The sequence below is a fragment of the Eremomyces bilateralis genome (assembly GCF_010015585.1).
Source record: "Eremomyces bilateralis CBS 781.70 unplaced genomic scaffold P152scaffold_11, whole genome shotgun sequence".
NCBI lineage: Eukaryota > Fungi > Ascomycota > Dothideomycetes > Eremomycetales > Eremomycetaceae > Eremomyces > Eremomyces bilateralis.
Window position 1 is genome coordinate 527843 of NW_022985077.1, and position 19254 is coordinate 547096.

A 19254-nucleotide genomic window follows, 5' to 3' on the forward strand; every position below is an offset into this window, starting at 1 on the left:
TGATAGATGTGAGTATCAGATGGTAAGAGAAAGAAAAGGTGCGGAGTCTCGAGGAATTAAAAGGCCAGGGAAGGGGCCGAAATGGACAAGGAAAGGACGATGGATCAGTGCCCATACCGAGGCTCGTGTCCAGCGCGTCATTCGTGCCATTGATCCCTATCACCTTAGTCCCGCTAGTGCCGCATCTCCCCGCTCTTTCCCCATATTACCCGACAATTGCACGTGAAAGTCTCGCAAAGCTGCCAACACGTGAGGGGCAAACGCCTCCCCACAAAGCTCGCGTTGGCCACTGTGAGCCGCCGGAGTTGACAAGCGCGGCGATGTTTCATTCCGACTCGCACTACAACGCGCCTCGGCCTGGTAAACTGGTCGTATACTCCGATACGGTCGGGACGCCGAAGAGACTAATAAGTACCGTTTCCCGCGTTGATTGCGGGCTAGCTACTTTGGGGGGCGTGTGCGATGGAGATACCGAACGGCCAGATCGCGAAATGGAAGTTCCTCCGCAGGAGAGAGTGGTGCTGTGGTCGGTGAGAGGACATTCCGCCATCCTCCATAGCTTCGAAACAACCGAGAGGACAAGTCACTCAAATATCGAAGGTATGAACCGAGTCTCCGAACTTCGAAAACAGACTTGGGGAACACGTCCTTTCTTCAACATTCCAGGAAGCCATCCGTTAGCCTTGGAGCAGTCAAACGGTGATCCGGTTTCGGGGGTCTTATTCTTCTCATAAGTGGTGACATGATCGACATCTAGCCTCATCCTCGAGTTCGGTGGCTCCAAAACGCGGTAGTAAACAGAAACCCATTGTCCTCCATCGGGAGACGTAGCAAGTTGCTACAACAATACCTAGGATGGAAGCTAAAGGTTGTCGAGAGGAATGCGACAGGTAGGAATCGCCTGAAATACATTTCCTCCGACTATTACATATGATTCGGTTGAAGTCTTGGTCTTGATTGTCGTGCTGGGGCTTCTTTTGTGAACTCATGCACTTCATAGCAAGTATTCGTGGTTTCATATCCATTTTCTGTTCAATATGATAGTTGACAGGCAAGCAAGGGAACTCGATATTCACCGCGCTTTAGGATGCCGATATGCTCTCCGAGCCGCTGTGAGGGAATGCAAGATTTCACGCTCTCGTAGGAGAGAGGATTAGCTTGCAATAAAATACTCTCGTGTCGACCTCGTTCGAGGATTCGCGAGCGGAGCTGGTCGACGGAGATCAGCCCATATGGACTCAATGCGGAAATCAACCGACCAAGTCCGGCGTTTCTCAACAGCTATGGAATTTAGGAACGTCTCTCGGTGCCTTTTGTCGTGGAAGGGTTGGAAGCATGACGGAGATGAAGTCGGAGGCCCGCCGATTGGAATCCGCCACCTGTTGCTAGAATTATCGAAATCTGTGTATTCAATGCTGCCTGATCCTAAGTAGCCTACATAGAAACCTCCCCTCTACGTGAAGTCCATTTAAGAGCCTCTTCCGACAGTCCACTACTTTCGGAAAGTATTGTTTCTTGGCATGGTCCCATATGAGGTGCGCTTCTTTGTAATGTAATAGATGGACTAAAGTAACCAAGATCACGATAGATGACCCCCTTGCGGAACTCCTCATCATGGATTTTGGCCTTGCAGTCGTATTCAACCAGTCTGGCAGGTCTTTCTTACCCTTATGGTCGGGTCAATTCACGATGCCCATTACGGCTTGGTTGATCCCGTCCGAGCCAATTCCGTCGTCACAAGCCTCACGGATCATAGCCCAAGTTCCAAGGCGCCATTTAGCTACGTAGAGACCCTGTACTAGTGTTGAGTAAACTAGGTAAGTAGTTGAATATGGAAATACTTACCATTGTTCCCCTACCAAGGTCTGCAACCGCCGCTCGCTCGACGGGGCCCCTACCGCAGCTATTATCGGACACAACTCCGAAGAAAGAGGCTACCGCTTGACTAAACACCTAGACATTCCATTCTCCTTAGTTTCAGGCTTTAGCCTTCACGGTTCACCTAGAATTCGCGACATTTTTCATAGAGGAGTGGGCTAGTGAGCTGGGCACGCACGGCACGATACAAGGACCGTGACGCCATTGAGGGTGGAATCTAGTGGAATCGGCGACGACGGTCTCGAGAATGCGATATAGTACGCGCTGGCAAAAGTACTGGAAATTGTCCTTGAGACCGGTATTTTGCTCGACATCTTTCTTTTTAGATACTCGCTTGCCGGAAACGGTAGCCTGCATATTCCTCTTGATGTAAAGGAGAAATACTCCGTAGAGCAGAGGGAAGAAAATGATATAGAGGTCGAAGGTCATCACCACCACCCCAGTCTCTTCAATATCCTTCCCCGCGTCTGGCCTTCATCCATCTGACGAAGGTTGGTTCGCGACTGCTATAAATCGCTTTGTGGTATTTTCCAATCAGTTCAAAGAACCGTCATCTATTTAATATAAGGCTCTCGTTATCCAGCTCCCAACATCTACCGCGATTGTCAAACGATAGGTATTGGATGAGGGCCCGCTCTGCTCGCTGACTTCCATTGGTGTGCTTGGGTTGCTTTCATTACCGCTTGTCTTTAGGTGCTGTGTTTGGCGTATGCGCCGCGCCATGGGCTTTGATAGAGCGTGTCGAGGACTTTAGACAGGTAAATCAGTAATGGCCGGAAGACTATAATTCGTGTAAGTAGGAATATGAACGCGTTGAATCGAACTCTGCGTCCCAAGGACGATGAAAATAGAACTGAAGTTCGAGAGAGCGGTTTCTCAAGTTGCACAATCTCTACGGTGTACTGTCACTCTGTTAGCCCAGCCGACAGCCACAGCCGCTTTTGCTTTTTTTCCTTCATCAGACGGGATGACCGTGCGACAAGTCTGCATAACTATACTCTGTAAAGTGTAGTTATTAACTCCAAGAATCCTCAGTTAACTTATTCCTCGGGGTATTCCTCAGGGTTAGGACAGCATCAAAGAGTCGTTCATCATATATCTGTGGTGGATCGATTCCGGATTGTTTTTCGTTTACACTCTAAATCCAGGTATTGTCAGTGAGCATAAGACATGTTGGCAGAGGGATGTCCCACCAAGTACTGACACTTGGCAGACTTCGGCCACAAAGCCACAAGGCTCATTTTACTGAGATCCTGCACGTGACGTCCCCCCTGAACTGGATGCACTGGAGATGCTTATTCGATGTGCGAAAGTCGAGTAAAGCGCATAAGGTGTGAATAGAAAGTGGATATCTTCTCTATGAACTATGGGATGCATGTTGGTTGGACATGCTTCGAGCTGCCAACCATTGAATCCACGATTACATATCTGCATTGGTGATAGAAGAACAAGGGGTGGGAGTCGTAGCAGTGGTTCCCTAGATTCTCAAAGAGCCAGCGGGTATTTGGCTTCAATCCCTGACACTGAAGAGCTTCAATCGTAAAGTATGTTGTTAAATTGAATCCTCCACTGATTATACACCCGAGTGGTGCTGAATTCCAGCTCCTTTTTTATAGTATATGATAATTCCCCAACCCTGATCACTGAACGGTCAAAATCGCCGGGCCCGTCAAGTTCGCGCTCGAGGTGCCCATGTTGATCTCAAACTCACCAGCCTCGACCACATACTGCATCTTGATGTTCCACAGACCCAATTCCTCTACCTTCACCGGGATCTCCACTTCCAGAGACTCGCCCGCCTTGATCATCACCTTCTTGAACCCCTTGAGCACCTTGTTCGGCACAGTGATGCTGGCGATGAGATCGCTCACGTACAACTGGACCACTTCCTGACCATCCCTGCCACTGGCATTCGTCACCGTCACCTTTGCGGTCACGGTATCCCCCTTCTTCGCCGTCTCCTGCGACAGTGTGACGTTCGAGTACACAAATGTCGAATAGCTCTTGCCGTAGCCGAACTCGTACAACGGCACCGGCGTCCCCAGAACATACTGATGTCCAAACTCTAGTTCACCAGTCGTCTCATTCAGCCCTCCGGCCTCCAGCGACCGCCCACTGTTCAGATAATCATAGAAAATCGGCAAGCTCCCGACATCGGTCGGAATGCCCACGCTCAACTTTCCACTGGGGTTCACGTCCCCGAACAGCACGTCCGCCAACGCATTACCACCCTCTTCTCCAGGGTAGAACTGCTGCACCAGCGCAGCCGCCTTCTTGCTAATCCACGGCTCGGTGACCGGCTTCCCTGACGAAAACACTACAACCGTCGGCGTATCCGTCTCCAAAATCGCACGCACAAGCGCCGCCTGCGCACCCACAAGGTTCAGCGAGTTCACGTCAACGTGCTCGCCGGTCGTGGCGTTCAGACCTGCCCAGAGCTCGTTCTGGTCGCGCGACCAGGTGCCGACGACAACGACGGCGATGTCGGCGGCGCTGGCGACGGAGGCGGCGGCGGGGATGGCCGATTCGTCGTTGGACCAGCGCTCACAACCTTTGGCGTAGGTGACGGTGCCGGTGGAGGCGGATTGGATGCCGGCGAGGGGGGTGATGCCGCGGTATTGGGAGAGGTGGACAACGTAATCGCCATACTGGGGAGGGAAGGTTAGCGAAGATGCTCGGGTGGGGTCAGTGGAGGTACTTACGTTCATGAAACCGTCGGCCATGGGACCGATGACGGCGATGTTTGCGTCCTTTTTGAGAGGGAGGAGGTTGTTGTTGTTCTCAAGCAGAACGATGGACTCGGCGTCCAACTCTCGTGCAAGCTTGATATGTTCCGGTGTATGAATCAACTTTGAGGTCTTGTTTGCTGGGGCAGCGAGATATGGGTTCTCGAACAGGCCCATGGCGAACTTCGCTCGGAGGACGCGCGAGACGGCAGTGTCCACAGTCTTGATATCCAACTCCTTGGACTCGATGAGCGCAGGGATGGTCTTGAAATTGAAGGATCCGCCACCCATCTCGACGTCATTGCCGGCTGGTAGAACATACTTCGTCACGGCCTCCGAATCGATTGGGTCTGATCGGCACATCTTGAAGGCGTTGCAGAGACGGTCCGTGCCGCCAGCGTCGGACATGACGAAGTACTGGTAGCCCCATTCTTCGCGGAGGATCTATTCGAGAGCGTTGGTTCAGCACCACGAGCATATGAGAGCAGATGTTTAATGTCACTCACCTCAGTCATCAGATGATGGTCCATCACTGCCGGGATCCCATCGTATGAATCGTATGCACTCATCACCGAGTATGCACCGCCATCCATAATGGTCCTCTTGAACGGCGGCAACCACGTGGTCCGCATCTCCCGCTCACCTCCATGTACCGGCCCCGTATTCAATCCCTGTTCCGGCATGCTAAATCCGGCGAAATGCTTCACCATTGCGCTGACATTACCGGCTTGCAGCCCCTTGACATAGGAGTATCCCATCTCTCCAGATAGATGCACATCCTCGCCGAATGTCTCTTCAACACGCCCGAAGCGTAGCTCCCGAGCAAGGTCGACCACCGGAGCAAAGATCTGGTTGACGCCGAGCGCGAGCGACTCCTGCGCGATTGCGTAAGCCATCTTCTCGACGAGGTCGGGGTTGAACGAGCAAGCATATGCGATGGGGCTGTTGAAGATCGTGGCATTCTCGATCAGGAACCCGTGGATGCCTTCCGATTGCACGAAGGCTGGGATCCCGAGGGTGGTGTTGTGCAGAAGGTAATCCTGTCCCTTCTTGACGTTCTCGGCGATCCATTGCTGCGGAACGGGATAGCCGACGTAGAAGGAACCGGACTTGGAGGCCATGGAGTCGATGAGGCCGGAAACGTTGAAGGCATTGGTGGTGCTGTTCATCCAGTTGCCAACATCGCCTTGCATGAGTTGAGACACCTTGTCGGAGAGGGTCATGCGGGAAAGGAGGTCCTTGACGCGAGATTCGACATCTGCGGTAGGGTCCTTGTAAACCACACCATTCGAAGGGTTAGGTTTCCCATGGCCAGGTTGGTTCCCGTGACCACGATCATCGGCTGCCAACACTGATGAACTGGCAAGGAGAGAAAGGAGGAAGTGTCGTAGAGCCATCGTATCGACTGTGCCCCGTAGGCTTCAATTCAGACTTTGGCACTGCTCAAGAACGAGATACCATCAGCACCATCATCCTGAAGAGGTGCATCCGCCATGTTTATATCCTTTCCAAGGGCAAATTACTAGTTTCCGAGTAACCGGAGTGGAATTACACACATCAGTAATGACGTCCTGATGCCAGATGAAACCATGTACCTGCATCTTGGATTTCCTAGCTCTTCCTTCATGGAGACAATTTCATCCCGCCCTACCTCTATTCAATATCAGATCGACATATTGAAGCTCGGCGGTCCTCTGCTGACAAGGTCATGGCAGAATGTTCCTGGCCCTTTCCCCGGCATTTTTCCAATTTCCGGGACCCCAGATTGAGCCATCATTACAGCCGGCAGGGCATCGTGAACTCTTCATAACCATTTAGCCAAAAGGCAATAGCAATTTACGATGATATCGCTGGCCGGGAGATTGACATGCGATGAGATGAAATCTCTGGAAATGAGAAGGTTGAAAAAAGCGTCGAAGGTGGCGTAGTAAGACCGAACCATCCCTTGGCGCAGCGCGATGATTGAGCCGGACGAGGAAATGGCGCCCTCTCGCCTCTCAGCATCCTGGCGATGCTCGCTTGATGGGTGACCCATCCTGCGATTCATTCATTAGGATTTCATCCATGCCCCTTGTTCTTCCGCAACTCCACACTCCAACTACTAGGGATAATTTCGGGGATATTTAGGCTAAACGGGATGCACCATGCACCCCGCGACACTGTGTTTACGCTGACATGACTCCGATCTGGATGCAGCCGATGGTCAAAAATTTGATAGGATCCCATGACAATGAGGAGATGATTCGTCCCCACTTCCTCCGTTATCAACGGGCGTTGGCGCGCCATCCCCTTCCTCGGAGCTCTCTATAGCATTTTTGCCGGGACCCGCGCCGGACGCTAGATAGTAGATGAGCTGGCGCCATGGACTAGATTGCTGACGCCAGTGAGGAAGCTTAAAAGAGCTAGGATGATGGGAAGGATATTCTTCCACGGTTCCACCCCAGATCAGACGTCGGTCTAGCCACAAAAATGGGTAAATTCAAAAATGGATATGGGGCTCCATGGGGTGAGCAGAATATCGGAACCGCTACTGGCACGTGGAATGGGGATGAAATGGTTTCTCGGGAAAGACTGGAGAGTTTGGGACTCGTTGGTCTAGTCTTTATATACCTTGCGACATCCCCAAAGTTTCGCATGGCAAGCTGAACGTCTTGAGTGTGCTGGAATCTGGAGAACCTTACCAGTGCAGATCAATCCATCAGGTCGCAATCATGGGCAAGTTTTTCATGATCTCGCTCGCGATCTTCGCGGCCACAGGGTATGTATCCAACATCCACTCGAGGAGCGTCAGGTCAAACTAACGTTCCCCAGATCCTTCCTGTTCGGCTACGACAGTGGTGTCATGACCGACGTGATCCAATCTCCCCATTTCCTCACCTACTTCAACACCAGCAAGACCTCTCCCATCATTGGTGCCATCAATTCTACCTTCTCCGGTGGTGCCGTGTTTGGATCCCTCATGGGAGGGTTCACGATGGATCGGCTCGGCCGAAAATGGACAATCATGATCGGAGCTATGATCTGTTTTGTTGGTGCTATCCTGCAGGCGGCGGCCGTCCACCTCGCGATGATGTTGGTGGGTAGAATTATGGCGGGATGGGCTGTCGGGTTGATGAGCATGAGTGTACCGGTCTACCAGAGCGAGTGCGCGCATCCAAAGATTCGAGGTACGGGACACTTGAGGATGATGAGAAATCACCGACTGATTTGACTAGGTCTGGTTGTTGGTATGGCACAACAGATGATAGGAGTCGGTTTCATCGTCTCGACTTGGATCGGATACGGTGCTGCACATGTTCCGGCGACGAACGCCTTCTCATGGCGGTTTCCCCTGGCTTTCCAGACGGTGCCTTGTGTGATCCTGCTGATCGGTCTGCCGTTCTTCCCGGAATCACCGCGTCACTTGATGGAGCATGGCGAGGAAGATGAGGCAATGAGAGTGGTATGTATCCTGCGAAAGCCTCTGCCACCGAACCCAGCTGACGTTCGTCAAAGCTCAACAAGCTGCACTACGACGGGACCAATCAGGAATGGATCCAATCCGAATTCGAAGAGATCCGAAGCACTATTAGTGCCGAAAAGGCCATCACTGCTCCTGGATGGTTGGTTATGTTCAAGGTTCCTCAGTGGAGAAACCGTCTGCTTCAGGCGACACTGGTTCAAGTGTTCACTCAGATGACAGGGTATGTTCTCCCAGCGTACACTTCCCGAAGCTCCGCTAATAGCCCTAGTATCAACGTCATTGGTTATTACCAGACCATCATGTACGAATTCCTTGGCATCACTGGTCAGAGGAACTTGCTCGTAACAGGTATCTACAACTGCGTTGGACCTTTCGCCAGTAAGTCCCCTTCAGTCGGTCATTTGGAAACAATACTTACACCTTGTAGATTTGATCTTCATCGTCTTTATCCTGGACCGTCTCGGCCGACGAATTCCCCTCCTGGTCGGTACCGTCGCCATCACCATCGCCCTCATCTGCGAAGCGGCCATCAACTCCCAGATCCCCCAACCCGTCGACGGAGAAGTCATCGAGGCACATTCGGGCGACGGCAAATCGATCGCTGGCGTCTTCTTCATCTTCTGCGTCACCGTCATCTTCTCGGGGTCCTTCGGCTCCATCTCCTGGGTCTACATGAGTGAGATCATGCCCATGCAAATCCGTGGCCGCGGCAGTGCCTTCGCCACCGGAATTGGCAACTGGCTGGTTAGCACCATCTGGAGTCAAGTGTCTCCCATCGGTCTCGGTGCGATTACCTGGAAGTACTACTTCATCTTCATCGCGTTCAACATCCTGATTACATTCCCCACCATCTATTTCACATTCAAGGAGACGAAGCAGATGTCGTTGGAGGAGATCGATCTGCTGTTCGGTGGAAGGGCGCTCGGCACACTTCCAGAGGATCTGGATAAGGATGTGGTGAGGGATGGATCGGTGACGTTCGTGGCAGAGAAGGAGACTAAGTTGGAGGCGTAGTCTTGCATGCTTTAATCGATTGTTCAGTTGAAGGGGCGTCGATAGTCCGGAGGGAGTTTACCACGGTTTTGAAATCCCAAATATATTAATCCCAAAAATGGGTGTCATTTCTGAACTCCAAGTACTCTTGTATCCCGGATTCCCCCTTTTCAAGAACGGTAGACTTCTTCAGCATTTGTACCCTTCATAATTCTTGCCGACGCAGCGCCTTCTCAACTTTGAGCTACCTAAACGTCGTTGGTAACATGTTGTATAAAGATTCGAATGCTCCAGGGTGGAAACGGTTTGATCCTAGCCAGGGCAAACATCTTTGCAGGAAGTGGACTAGCATTTTCAAAACTCAAAAACGCCACCAAGTTAAGAATAGTAGATCGGGAACATAAATAAATTAGTTGTCCGGTCCCATGGTTTAGACATGAGACTGGCTCCCAAACAATGGCGACCACAGAAGACAGAAACTTTCAGGGGCTGACCTAGAGCGATGTACCTCTAGCCATATAGCATTTCTGGAAGCGATATTAAAGAATAAAACCGCAACTGCTCGGAATTAAATCCACCGATGGAATTATCTCGAGAGCCCAGCAGCAACAAACATCCTGCCAAAAAAAGGACGGCCCAACAAAAAGCAAAAGAAATGTGCACCAGCCGTGACTCGAACACGGTCCCCAAGCAGGCTTCCAATGGGAAGCTTGGATTCTACCCTTAAACTACTGGTGCTGTTCTTACTATGTTAAACTTGTATAACTAATAAACATATTTTATTTTATCAAGAACAGGAAACCCCACCATCATATTAAAACCGTCTTTCCAACTTACATCAAACAGTACTCAACCATAGGTTGCCTTTACTCCGAGCGACAACCACATCCCAATTGCAGCGCACATTCGGCCTTAATACCCACCCCTACTCGAACAAATTATCCAAACACCGCAAAATGACCTCAATCACCCACCAACCAACCATCCACACCTACCACTGCCTCTGTACCCAACTCCTCCTCGCAACCCCCCACCCCCTCCCCACCTACCCTCGGCGCGCGCCCCCCTCCCTTGACCGCGCCTACATCCTCCCTCTCTCTCCCTCCTCACCAACAACCGACCACCCCACGACATCCCTCGCCCTCCCCGACACCACACCGCAAATCATCCGCCGCGCCGACGGGTTCGAGAGGCGCTATTGGCAGCGCTGTGGGCGGTGTCGGTTGGTGGTGGGGTATTTTCTAGGTCGGGCGCAGGGGGATGCGGAAGGGGAGAGGGGGGTGGGGGCTGAGGGGCCGTGGGGGGAGGTGTTGTATGTGTTCCCGGGGGGGTTGGTGGGGACGGAAGAGATGGTGGGAGGGGGGGAGGGGGTGGTGCGGTGAAGTATGAATGGGTTTGGGAGTGAAGGGAGATGTGGATAGATGAATGGACGGAGTTCACAATTGGCGTGCTTTACAGCACAATTACGATGCAGGGGGCGAGTCCTCTAGAGGTCAGCAATCCATCACCCACGCAAAGATCGCAGCTAATATCCAGTATAGGAGTCCAAAATCGCTATATACCTAAGCAGGGATGAACCGGCTGTCCAGCCAATCCGATACTAGCTATTGTCCCGACTCCACCCGATCTATGCCTATGACGAGAAATCCGACGTGCCGTTGAGGGCACGCTCATAAGGGTATCATCCGGACGAGGGTCTCCCGTCCCCTAATGCCATGGTTCCCGGTCAGCCTATCTGACATCCCCCCATCCGTCCTTCCTTCCCCCCCTTTATTTTTTATTTTCTCTCTCTAAATCATGACTGCATGGGGAATCGGCTGGGGATCTGTTGAAAATCGTCGCTCATAATCGGTGGTTTTGTGGCTCCGTACGTCGCCATGAGATGATAAGTGTGCAGGTGGGGTTGAAGCCCATGCGCGAGGGGAATTAACTGGAGGATATGAAAATGCTGGAGCCGAGACGCCGGTGGATGCTAGGTGGAGGTGTTGAAAGAGTTGGGTTATCGGCGAGGAAGTTGATTGTATTTTGAGGGTAGGTAGGGTGGAGGAGTAGCTCTTGAATGAGCGGAGAGGGAATTCGAAGAAGTGATGGACAGGTTTAAGGGATAGATAGGGTTATAGAGAATGGATGAAAGAGAGGAGAAATGTTTAACGCACGCCGTTCGCCAGCGCCGGAGGATGGCCGTTGGGTTGCCCCTTCACATCCCCGTTGGTCAACGTGTCCGAGACGCCGTCAACCGTAGCGATTCCCTTATCGACGGCATGAATCAACTTTTCCATATCTTGAAGTCCCAGGCCGTCGAAGAGGGGGAAGATGCCCTCGGTCTTGCGGAAGTCGTTGTGGACTATGAAGTGTTAGGTACGGGCAGTGGAGGGAACGAGAGGCTGGGAGAGTGGGGGCCTACCGATATTCACCAGATAGTACGTGTCCATCATGTCCTCGATCACGTAGCGCGACTGGTTCGTGGCGGAATAGCAATTCGCCCAATCCTGTCCAAGCCGGTAGAATTCATCTTTCCACGCCAGGAAACTGACCGTCTCGACAATGGTCGGCTGCACGATTTCTTTGCCGGGGAAGACGCCCCAGGTGACCGCGTTCGGCCCATCACCCGGCGCATTCGTCTTCAGCTCCCCGGCTTTGTTGACGGCGTAGTAGGTCATGTCGGGATTCCGCTCGATGCGCGTGATCAGCTCGCTAATCATCTCCGGCGAGACAAAACTCTCGAGGTACGCTTTCTGGAAGACGTAGCCGTTCCGCGGTCCCCAGCCGTAGACAGGATGCGTCGACTTCTCACCATCGACGGGCGGCTGCGAATTGATGGTGAAGATGCCACGGGTGTTCAGGTCGACGAGTTCTCCTCGCAGAACGTCCGACTCCAGGGACAGCGGATTTTCACTCCACGGCAGATGATCGAGCTTGCCCTGCATGTACTTCACGAACAGGTTCGAGATATCCCGGATGGTGGACGGTTCGCCCCAGAGCTTGACGTTCGCCTCATTGGTGCCCTTCAGGCCGATGCCGTAGGCGTCCAGCTCGCCGAACGCGGGGGAGCGGGAGTCGCCCCAGCGGCCGTTGGGAAATTCATCCCAGTCTTGCGTGCGGACGACATAGGATCGGTTGCGATTGCGCCAGAAGATGGGGCGGACGTTTTCTTCGCGGCGTTTGAGGCCTTTGGAGGGGCGCCAGGGGAGGGGTTTCTCAAGAGGGCTCTCGAGGTCGGGAACGAGGTTGAGGTCTTCTAGGACCATGCGGGTAGCCTGGGCGAGGTTCATGGTATAGCTAGATGATGTTAGTATGATTTTGGCAGGATGAAGGGTTCCCATACAAATGCAGGTGGTTGATGCCGCCAGCCAGAAGACGTTTGCACATTTCCACAATCAACTCCCGTCCGACGTCTCGGACAGCAGCATCGTCATTCTTGACTGGCTCCAACGCCTCCATCCACGCCTTTGGTACGTTGCATTCAGTCCAATTCGCTCGGCGGATAAACGCACCGTACGTATGAATCGGCATGATTCCTGGGATAATAGGCACGGTAATGCCAGCCTCCCGGACTTTCCGTAGCCAGTCGAGGAAAATGTCGGTATCGTAAAACATCTGCGTGATCACAAAAGTGCCACCCGCATCGACCTTCTCCTTCAGATGGCGGATGAGTTCGTCCGTGTTCTTGTTGTCGTCGCACCCCTCAGAATAACCCGCCACACCGATATCGAAGTGATCCCCGTATTGGCTCCGGATGTACTTCACCAGGTCCCGCGCATATTGGAATCCGCCTTGCGATGCCACCCACTTTTCGTTCTCTCGGGGCGGGTCGCCGCGGAGGGCAAGAATGTTCGTGCATCCCGAGTTATAGGCTTCTTTTAGCGCGTCGTCGATTTTTGATTTCTCCATGTCGGTGCACGTGAGGTGCATGCATGTCTCCAGTCCATACACGGACTGAGCCACCTTGACCATCTCGCAGGTCAACCCTGAGTGTCGCCCACCAGCACCCCATGTGACGTCGATGAATGTTGGTCCAAGGTCATGCATGCGATCCATGCCTAAGAACGGTCAGTGGAATGTCGACAGTTAGCTCGTACTAAGGAACCCACGATCATAGAGATTTTGAACACCCTATCCAACATGTTAGGTACAGCGAAAATATGATCATGTACCGTGACGTACCTGTGCAGTTTTCGGCGGGAAGAATTCAAACGAAATGGACGGCCGTCCAGCCTCTTCGGCCGCCCGTAGTCTTTCGGAGATATGCATTTTGAGAAAGATCCCTCAGCGGCGCCGTCGGTCGTTCGCGGCGAAATTGGAACGTCGTATATATCAATGCTTGAGTTCTGCGAACTTTGTCAGTTCCTCCGAACTCGGCTTGAACCGCAGCAAAGTAGAACCCACCACGCCAACATATACTGAGGGAATACCGAACCCTCCACGGCCCAATGAACGTTTTCCTGCTATTCGAGATAGCGTATGCGAGCCCAGCGGTCTGCCAAATGCCGTTGCATGAACCACCGGCGCTCGAAATGTCAAACAATAGCAAGGAGGGGGGACGAAAAGGAGCGATATGCGTTAGTTGAAGTACTTAATTCATGTTACGTCTGTGGAGAGGAAAGCTTTCACGAGAATAGAGGGGCCGGCGATGGCCCAATAAGGAATCGCGCCAGTCAAACCGCACAAGAAACTCCCCGCAATCGCCTGTGGCTCTCATCAGTCATGGCGTTTTCTTGGTGTGCAACCAATTTGCCGTTCCGTGTCCGCCGCAATTCGGATGCCGTGATGCATGAACCGTTGCCAGCTCTGACATCTTCCGCGGAGTTTCGATTGTATATGCCGAATTTCCCCCATATAAAATACGATGCGGTGTGAGATTGCATTCAGCCAGGAAGTCTCTTGGATTACGCCGGTTCTTCAGTGAAGGATCCGGAGCATCCATATTGAACGAGGAATCCTCCAGGTTTTGGTGACGGATAATGAACTTGGTTGTTCTATCTTGAACATGGCTTACGGGATTGAGATCATGGATGCTTACCGTGGTTGGCACAGCCTTTCCACCAACGTCGTTGCGCTGCAGAACCATACACCGGGATCCAACTTGCATTCCCGATGCGTCGTATGCTCGTCAACTACGCAAACAAGATGACTTGTGCCTATCAGGAAGTAGATCAATCTGCATATGTGCCTATGGCAACATTCATGCAGTGAAGCAGCTTCGGGCTTGGGCTTGGGCTTGAGTTCATGCAATCTACCTCCCTTCATGTCCAATCCCCCACCACGTTTCTGCCCTCATCGCCACAGCAGTTCTAGCCATGCGGTACCTGTACATCGTTGTACGATGTTGTCATAAACCTCTTCCTTCCCTCATCTGACCGCAATACATCACCTGTCTCTGGAACGATGAGTCTCACTTCTTCCGCTTAGGTATACCTTAGGCCATATTGGACCGCATCTATTCTCATCGTGGCCTCGTCCCAGATGCTTGAGAACTGATCTCCCGGCGCGGGACGGTCGGATATTTATGGAAGTGATGCCGATGGGTCTCGGAAAGGAAGCAGTTCCCGTCCTTCATATTGGAAGAAATTTTGTGGTTAGAAATAGCCCTGTCGGCCATGTGGGAGTTCCTTCTCTTAAGTTCCAACGGGCAGTGGGCGAATAATACCATGTACCATGGGAGGACCGGATCCAATGTTGGCAGAATATATTCCGATGCACTGTGAAAATCTTTTCCTCAAATCCGCTTAATACTCCATTACCCTGGATATTTGCCATCTGGGGATATCTGGGGATCTGGGGTGTTTTCTACCTATCTTGGTCTGGGGATAAAGGCGGATGAATTGTATCGTCTCGCAGAACTGCTTTTGTCAATAGATCTCCTTGATATGACGACGATAAGATTCCGGGGTATCCGGCACCCAAGCCGTTAAATCATCCTCATCAATATTGCTCATTTCTATCGATCAACAGAACAATTGATCCTTTGGTGGTCGACCTACTCTAGCGCTGATGAGATGTTTGGCTCGACAGTCGCTCACCACGCGAAGATCGGCGGGCATCGTCCCCTATGTAGCCGTCCTCCGTGCTCGAAATAAATCAGATCGAACGACCGGATATTAGTTATTTCACTAGTTATGTATTTCCCTATTTAACGATCCAACTTCTAAGCTGACTAGCGATGACACCCAAGAACTCGCTTGGTCCCCGGCTAAAGGGTTAATGTCTAGACCCCCCACCTCCAGTCGCATTTAGCCGGGGCGGGGACGTTCCGCGTCGAGAAAACGTAGCCTCAACAGCTGAACAGCACTACGTATTGCAATTGCGGGTTCAATGGGGATTTCAAGCAAAGGGAACGCGATGGGTCTGGCGTACATAAACCAGCTCATGGCCAGGGACGTGGTAGTTCATGCTGTGTCCTCACTTAGCGAAACATTGTATGCAAATTGCCTGATTCATTCAAGATGAGGTTCCGCGATGGTACGTGATCCAATTCCTCTGTACAATCCCATTCTAACCCACCGTTCAAGGCATGTGGCTTACAGCCGCCGATAAAACAATCCAATACGCCGAAGACATCTACTCTATCAACCAATCTGGCGATGAACGGTCTCTGGAGTTACTCTGTCCGACAAAGCGCATCCGATCTCGTGGTGACACTCTCAACTGTCCCACCGTCACCATCAAGCTCGAGGCGGTTATCGATGGCGTCATCTCCGTCGAAGCAACCCATTGGGCCGGCCAACGTCGTCTCGGTCCCGACTTCGAGCTGTTCCCGGATGGCAAGCCGGAATCCGCGGCGAGCATCACCACAGGCGAGAAGGGCACGGCGTTGACCTCCGGGGGCCTCACCGCCACCGTCAGCCCGGATCCGCATGAGTTTGAGATTCGGTTCAGTGGGCATGATGGGAGGGAGGTGACAAGCCTGTTGAACAGGAGTGTTGGGTTTGCGTATACCCCCGCGACCGGGAACATGAAGGTCGTCGAGGATATGCGGAAAACGCAGCATTATATGTTCACACAGACAGAGCTCGGGGTGGGCGAGTCGGTCCATGGACTGGGAGAGAGGTTTGGAGCGTTCAATAAGGTTGGACAGCATGTTGAGGTTTGGAACGAGGATGGGTGAGTTTATGTTGACGCATGAAATACCCATGGGCGCTGACAATATCAAGTGGCACGTCCTCCGACCAAGCATACAAGAACATCTCCTTCTGGCTCAGCTCCCGCGGCTACGGTGTCTTCATCGACACTCCTGAACACATCGATCTCGAAATCGGGAGCGAACGAAGCTGCAGAGTGCAGACGGCAGTGGAGTCCCAGCGTCTCAAATGGTACCTCATATACGGGCCAACGCCCAAAGAGGTTTTGACCAAATACACCATCCTCACCGGGAAATCCGGCAAAGTCCCCGCCTGGAGCTTCGGACTTTGGCTCACCACCTCCTTCACCACCAACTACGACGAAGCCACCGTCACCGACTGGCTCAGCCAGATGCAAACCCGCAAGATCCCCCTCGAAGTTTTCCACTACGACTGCTTCTGGCTCCGCGCCTTCCACTGGTGCGACTTCGTCTTCTCCAAGGACCACTTCCCCGACCCCAAAGGCTCCATGACGCGCCTCAAGTCCTCCAAACTCGCCAACAAGGTCTGCGTCTGGATCAACCCCTACCTCGGCCAAGCCTCCCCCGTCTTCGCCGAAGCCGCCGAGAAAGGCTACCTCGTCAAGCGCCTCAACGGTGACGTCTGGCAATGGGACCTCTGGCAAGCCGGCATGGCCCTCGTTGACTTCACCAACCCGGCCGCCCGCAAATGGTACGTCTCCTGCCTCGAGCAACTCTTCGACACTGGCGTCGACTGCCTCAAGACCGACTTCGGCGAGCGCATCCCCTCGGCCGACGTCCAGTGGCACGACCCCACCGTCGACCCCAAGAAAATGCACAACTACTACTCCTTCATGTTCAACCAACTCGCCTACGAGGCCCTCCAGAACCGCTTCGGCGCCGACCAAGCCGTCCTCTTCGCCCGCTCCGCCACCGCCGGCACCCAGCGCTTTCCCCTCTGTTGGGGCGGTGACTGCGAGTCCACCGCCCCGGCCCTCGCGGAATCCATCCGCGGCGGCCTGTCCATCGGCCTGTCGGGCTTCTCCTTCTGGTCGTGCGACATCGGTGGGTTCGAGGGCAACCCCGCGCCGTGGATCTACAAGCGGTGGGTGGCGTTCGGACTGTTCTGCTCACACTCGCGTCTGCACGGGAGCAACTCGTACCGGGTGCCGTGGCTCATCGACGGAGACTCACAGGAGCCGGAGAACGCCACCGACGTGGTGCGGCATTTCGTGCGGGTGAAGCGGCGGTTGATGCCGTATTTGTTCGCGGAGGCGAAGGAGGCGGCGGAGAATGGATGGCCGATGAGCTTAAGGGCGATGGGCCTGGAGTTCCCGGAGGATCAGACGGCGTGGTTCTGTGATCGCCAGTTCATGGTAGGGAAGAGCCTGTTGGTGGCGCCGGTGTTCACCGAGGAGGGCGATGTGGAGTTCTATCTGCCCGAGGGCAAGTGGACGAGCTGGTGGGATGGCCATGTTGAGGTTGGCCCGAAGTGGGTGAAGGAGAAGCACGGGTTCCTGACGCTGCCGGTGTACGTTCGGGAGCGGTCGGTGTTGGTGCTTGGGAGTGAGGATGAGGCGGAGAAGGGAGAGGGCTTCGGGTATGACTGGGTGAAGCAGGGCGCGGAGGTGAAGTTATATCACACGCAGGCAGGAGACAGCTTCACGGTTGTTGATCGTGAAGGGAAGGATGTTGTGACGCTGGAGGTTGGCGCTGGTAACACTGTCAGCGGCCTGGACAAGATCGAAGGAACGTGGTCTTCGACCGTTGCAGTTAGATGAGCGACAATAGGTTATGAATTACAATAGACTTTTCATTTATACATTTCAAACACTATTCACTCATAGTGATGAATGAGTTCACCCAACCTGTACAATATAATATGCCCATACAAGCATACAGTTGTCCAACACCTTCACTGCTTCTTCGCCTCCCTCTCCCTCTTCCTCAGCGCCCTCTTCCTCACCGCCTCATGCATCGTCTTATTCTGCGCCAACACCACCCCACTCCTCGCCCCTACCAAAGTCTCAATCCCCCACTGCATCACCGCATGGCTCCAATATGGCGTCATCTGATACGCCGACCCCTGGCTCCCCCCTGCCCTCCCGATGCTCCGCAACGTCGCGCGCACAAACGTCCGCGTGCTCGGCACCATCATCGTCGTCCGCCGCAGCTTCGACATCGCGCTCACCACCAGGTGGCTCTGCACGCACTGCACCGTCACGCCGGCCGGGGCCAGCTCGGCGCCCAGCGCGGCCGACCACGCTTGAAGGAACGCTTTGCTACCGGAGTAGGTGGCGAGGAGCGGGGTGGGGAAGACGCCGGCGAACGACGCCATGGTGAGGATGAGGCCGCGTTTGCGCTGGACCATGGCAGGGGTGAGGGCCTGGGTGACGCGGAGGGTGGCGTGGCAGTTGATGTTGATGATGTTCTCTAGTTCGTCGCGATCGGTCTCAATGAAGGGGACGGGGATGGAGTGGGATTGGCCGACATTGTTGACGAGGATGGCGACGTCGAGGGGAGCGGCTTGGGCGGCGAGTGCGCGGTAGTCGGCGTCGGTGGCAGCCGAGAAGTCGATGGCGAGAGTAGCGGTTTGGACATTATAGGTGCGAGCGATGTCGGTGGCCAGGTCGTCGAGCTTGGATTTGGTACGAGAGACGAGGAAGACGTTGAAGCCGGCTTTGGCGAGCTGGTTGGCGAATTCTTTGCCGATGCCGTCGGAGGCTCCGGTGATAACTGCCCAGCTGCCTTTGGGTCCGAACGTTCGTAGCTGGAGGTGGTGTTAGCTCATGATGCGTTTCAGAGACCTTTAGAGCTACTCACGGAAGTTCCTGGGAGGATAAACAGGTCACCTAGCAGGCGAAGGTAGCTCAGAATCTTCGCGGAGATGTACACGAGCCCAATGACCGCGAAGACCTGGATTGCCGGACTCGACGCATACTCAATGAAATCCATTGTCGTTGTATGGTGTCCCGTGTCGGTGACTTGCGATGCTGATGTGAGGATTCCCGTCTATAGTGGGATGATTAATTGTTTTAGGCTTTAGCCGGTAAGGGGAAAAGGTGCAAAGCGAGATAGAGTTCTGATGAGATGATCGACGCCGGGTTCCAACCAGG

The 19254-nt window shown here is 53.5% G+C and overlaps 7 protein-coding genes and 1 non-coding gene across 8 annotated transcripts; 3 read left to right on the forward strand and 5 right to left on the reverse strand.

The window, feature by feature from the left end:
• Positions 1-1679: 1679 nt before the first annotated feature.
• Positions 1680-2307, reverse strand: P152DRAFT_449845 (uncharacterized protein; the record flags this gene model as incomplete). The annotated part of the gene is made up of 3 exons (XM_033678132.1): positions 1680-1793; positions 1846-1945; positions 2057-2307. 3 exons carry the CDS (start codon positions 2305-2307, stop codon positions 1680-1682), a joined length of 465 nt encoding a protein of 154 aa, XP_033533694.1.
• Positions 2308-3518: 1211 nt separating this feature from the next.
• Positions 3519-6001, reverse strand: P152DRAFT_449846 (glycoside hydrolase; the record flags this gene model as incomplete). Its single annotated transcript, XM_033678133.1, has 3 exons — positions 3519-4526; positions 4581-5048; positions 5111-6001. 3 exons carry the CDS (start codon positions 5999-6001, stop codon positions 3519-3521), a joined length of 2367 nt encoding a protein of 788 aa, XP_033533695.1.
• A 1314-nt stretch (positions 6002-7315) lies between these two features.
• P152DRAFT_449847 (MFS sugar transporter-like protein) lies at positions 7316-9081 on the forward strand (the record flags this gene model as incomplete). Its single annotated transcript, XM_033678134.1, has 5 exons — positions 7316-7362; positions 7416-7771; positions 7820-8046; positions 8100-8445; positions 8495-9081. The coding sequence occupies 5 exons, from the start codon at positions 7316-7318 to the stop codon at positions 9079-9081; spliced, it is 1563 nt and encodes a 520-aa protein (XP_033533696.1).
• Positions 9082-9718: 637 nt separating this feature from the next.
• Positions 9719-9798, reverse strand: P152DRAFT_t40. Its single transcript has one exon. It is a non-coding gene; the product is annotated as a tRNA-Gly (tRNA).
• A 176-nt stretch (positions 9799-9974) lies between these two features.
• Positions 9975-10442, forward strand: P152DRAFT_514716 (uncharacterized protein; the record flags this gene model as incomplete). The annotated part of the gene is made up of 1 exon (XM_033682872.1): positions 9975-10442. The coding sequence occupies exon 1, from the start codon at positions 10017-10019 to the stop codon at positions 10440-10442; it is 426 nt and encodes a 141-aa protein (XP_033533697.1). The 5' UTR covers positions 9975-10016.
• A 765-nt stretch (positions 10443-11207) lies between these two features.
• P152DRAFT_398215 (methylenetetrahydrofolate reduct) lies at positions 11208-13311 on the reverse strand (the record flags this gene model as incomplete). The annotated part of the gene is made up of 5 exons (XM_033676447.1): positions 11208-11404; positions 11465-12339; positions 12386-13100; positions 13152-13173; positions 13225-13311. The coding sequence occupies 5 exons, from the start codon at positions 13309-13311 to the stop codon at positions 11208-11210; spliced, it is 1896 nt and encodes a 631-aa protein (XP_033533698.1).
• Positions 13312-15503: 2192 nt separating this feature from the next.
• P152DRAFT_474296 (uncharacterized protein) lies at positions 15504-17919 on the forward strand (the record flags this gene model as incomplete). Its single annotated transcript, XM_033681313.1, has 3 exons — positions 15504-15519; positions 15570-16161; positions 16212-17919. 3 exons carry the CDS (start codon positions 15504-15506, stop codon positions 17917-17919), a joined length of 2316 nt encoding a protein of 771 aa, XP_033533699.1.
• On the reverse strand, positions 17910-19231 carry P152DRAFT_459018 (estradiol 17-beta-dehydrogenase 12-B). The gene is made up of 2 exons (XM_033679594.1): positions 18962-19231; positions 17910-18908 (listed from the first exon to the last, which is right to left on the reverse strand). The coding sequence occupies exons 1-2, from the start codon at positions 19091-19093 to the stop codon at positions 18054-18056; spliced, it is 987 nt and encodes a 328-aa protein (XP_033533700.1). The 5' UTR covers positions 19094-19231; the 3' UTR covers positions 17910-18053.
• Between the last annotated feature and the right edge of the window lie 23 nt (positions 19232-19254).

Bases quoted from the DNA above. Each gene is read 5' to 3' on its own strand.
- P152DRAFT_459018 (XM_033679594.1), bottom strand. From the start codon at position 19,093: ATGGATTTCATTGAGTATGCGTCGAGTCCGGCAATCCAGGTCTTCGCG. The intron at 18,909-18,961 runs GTGAGTAGCTCT...CACCACCTCCAG, and splicing joins TTATCCTCCCAGGAACTTCC to CTACGAACGTTCGGACCCAA.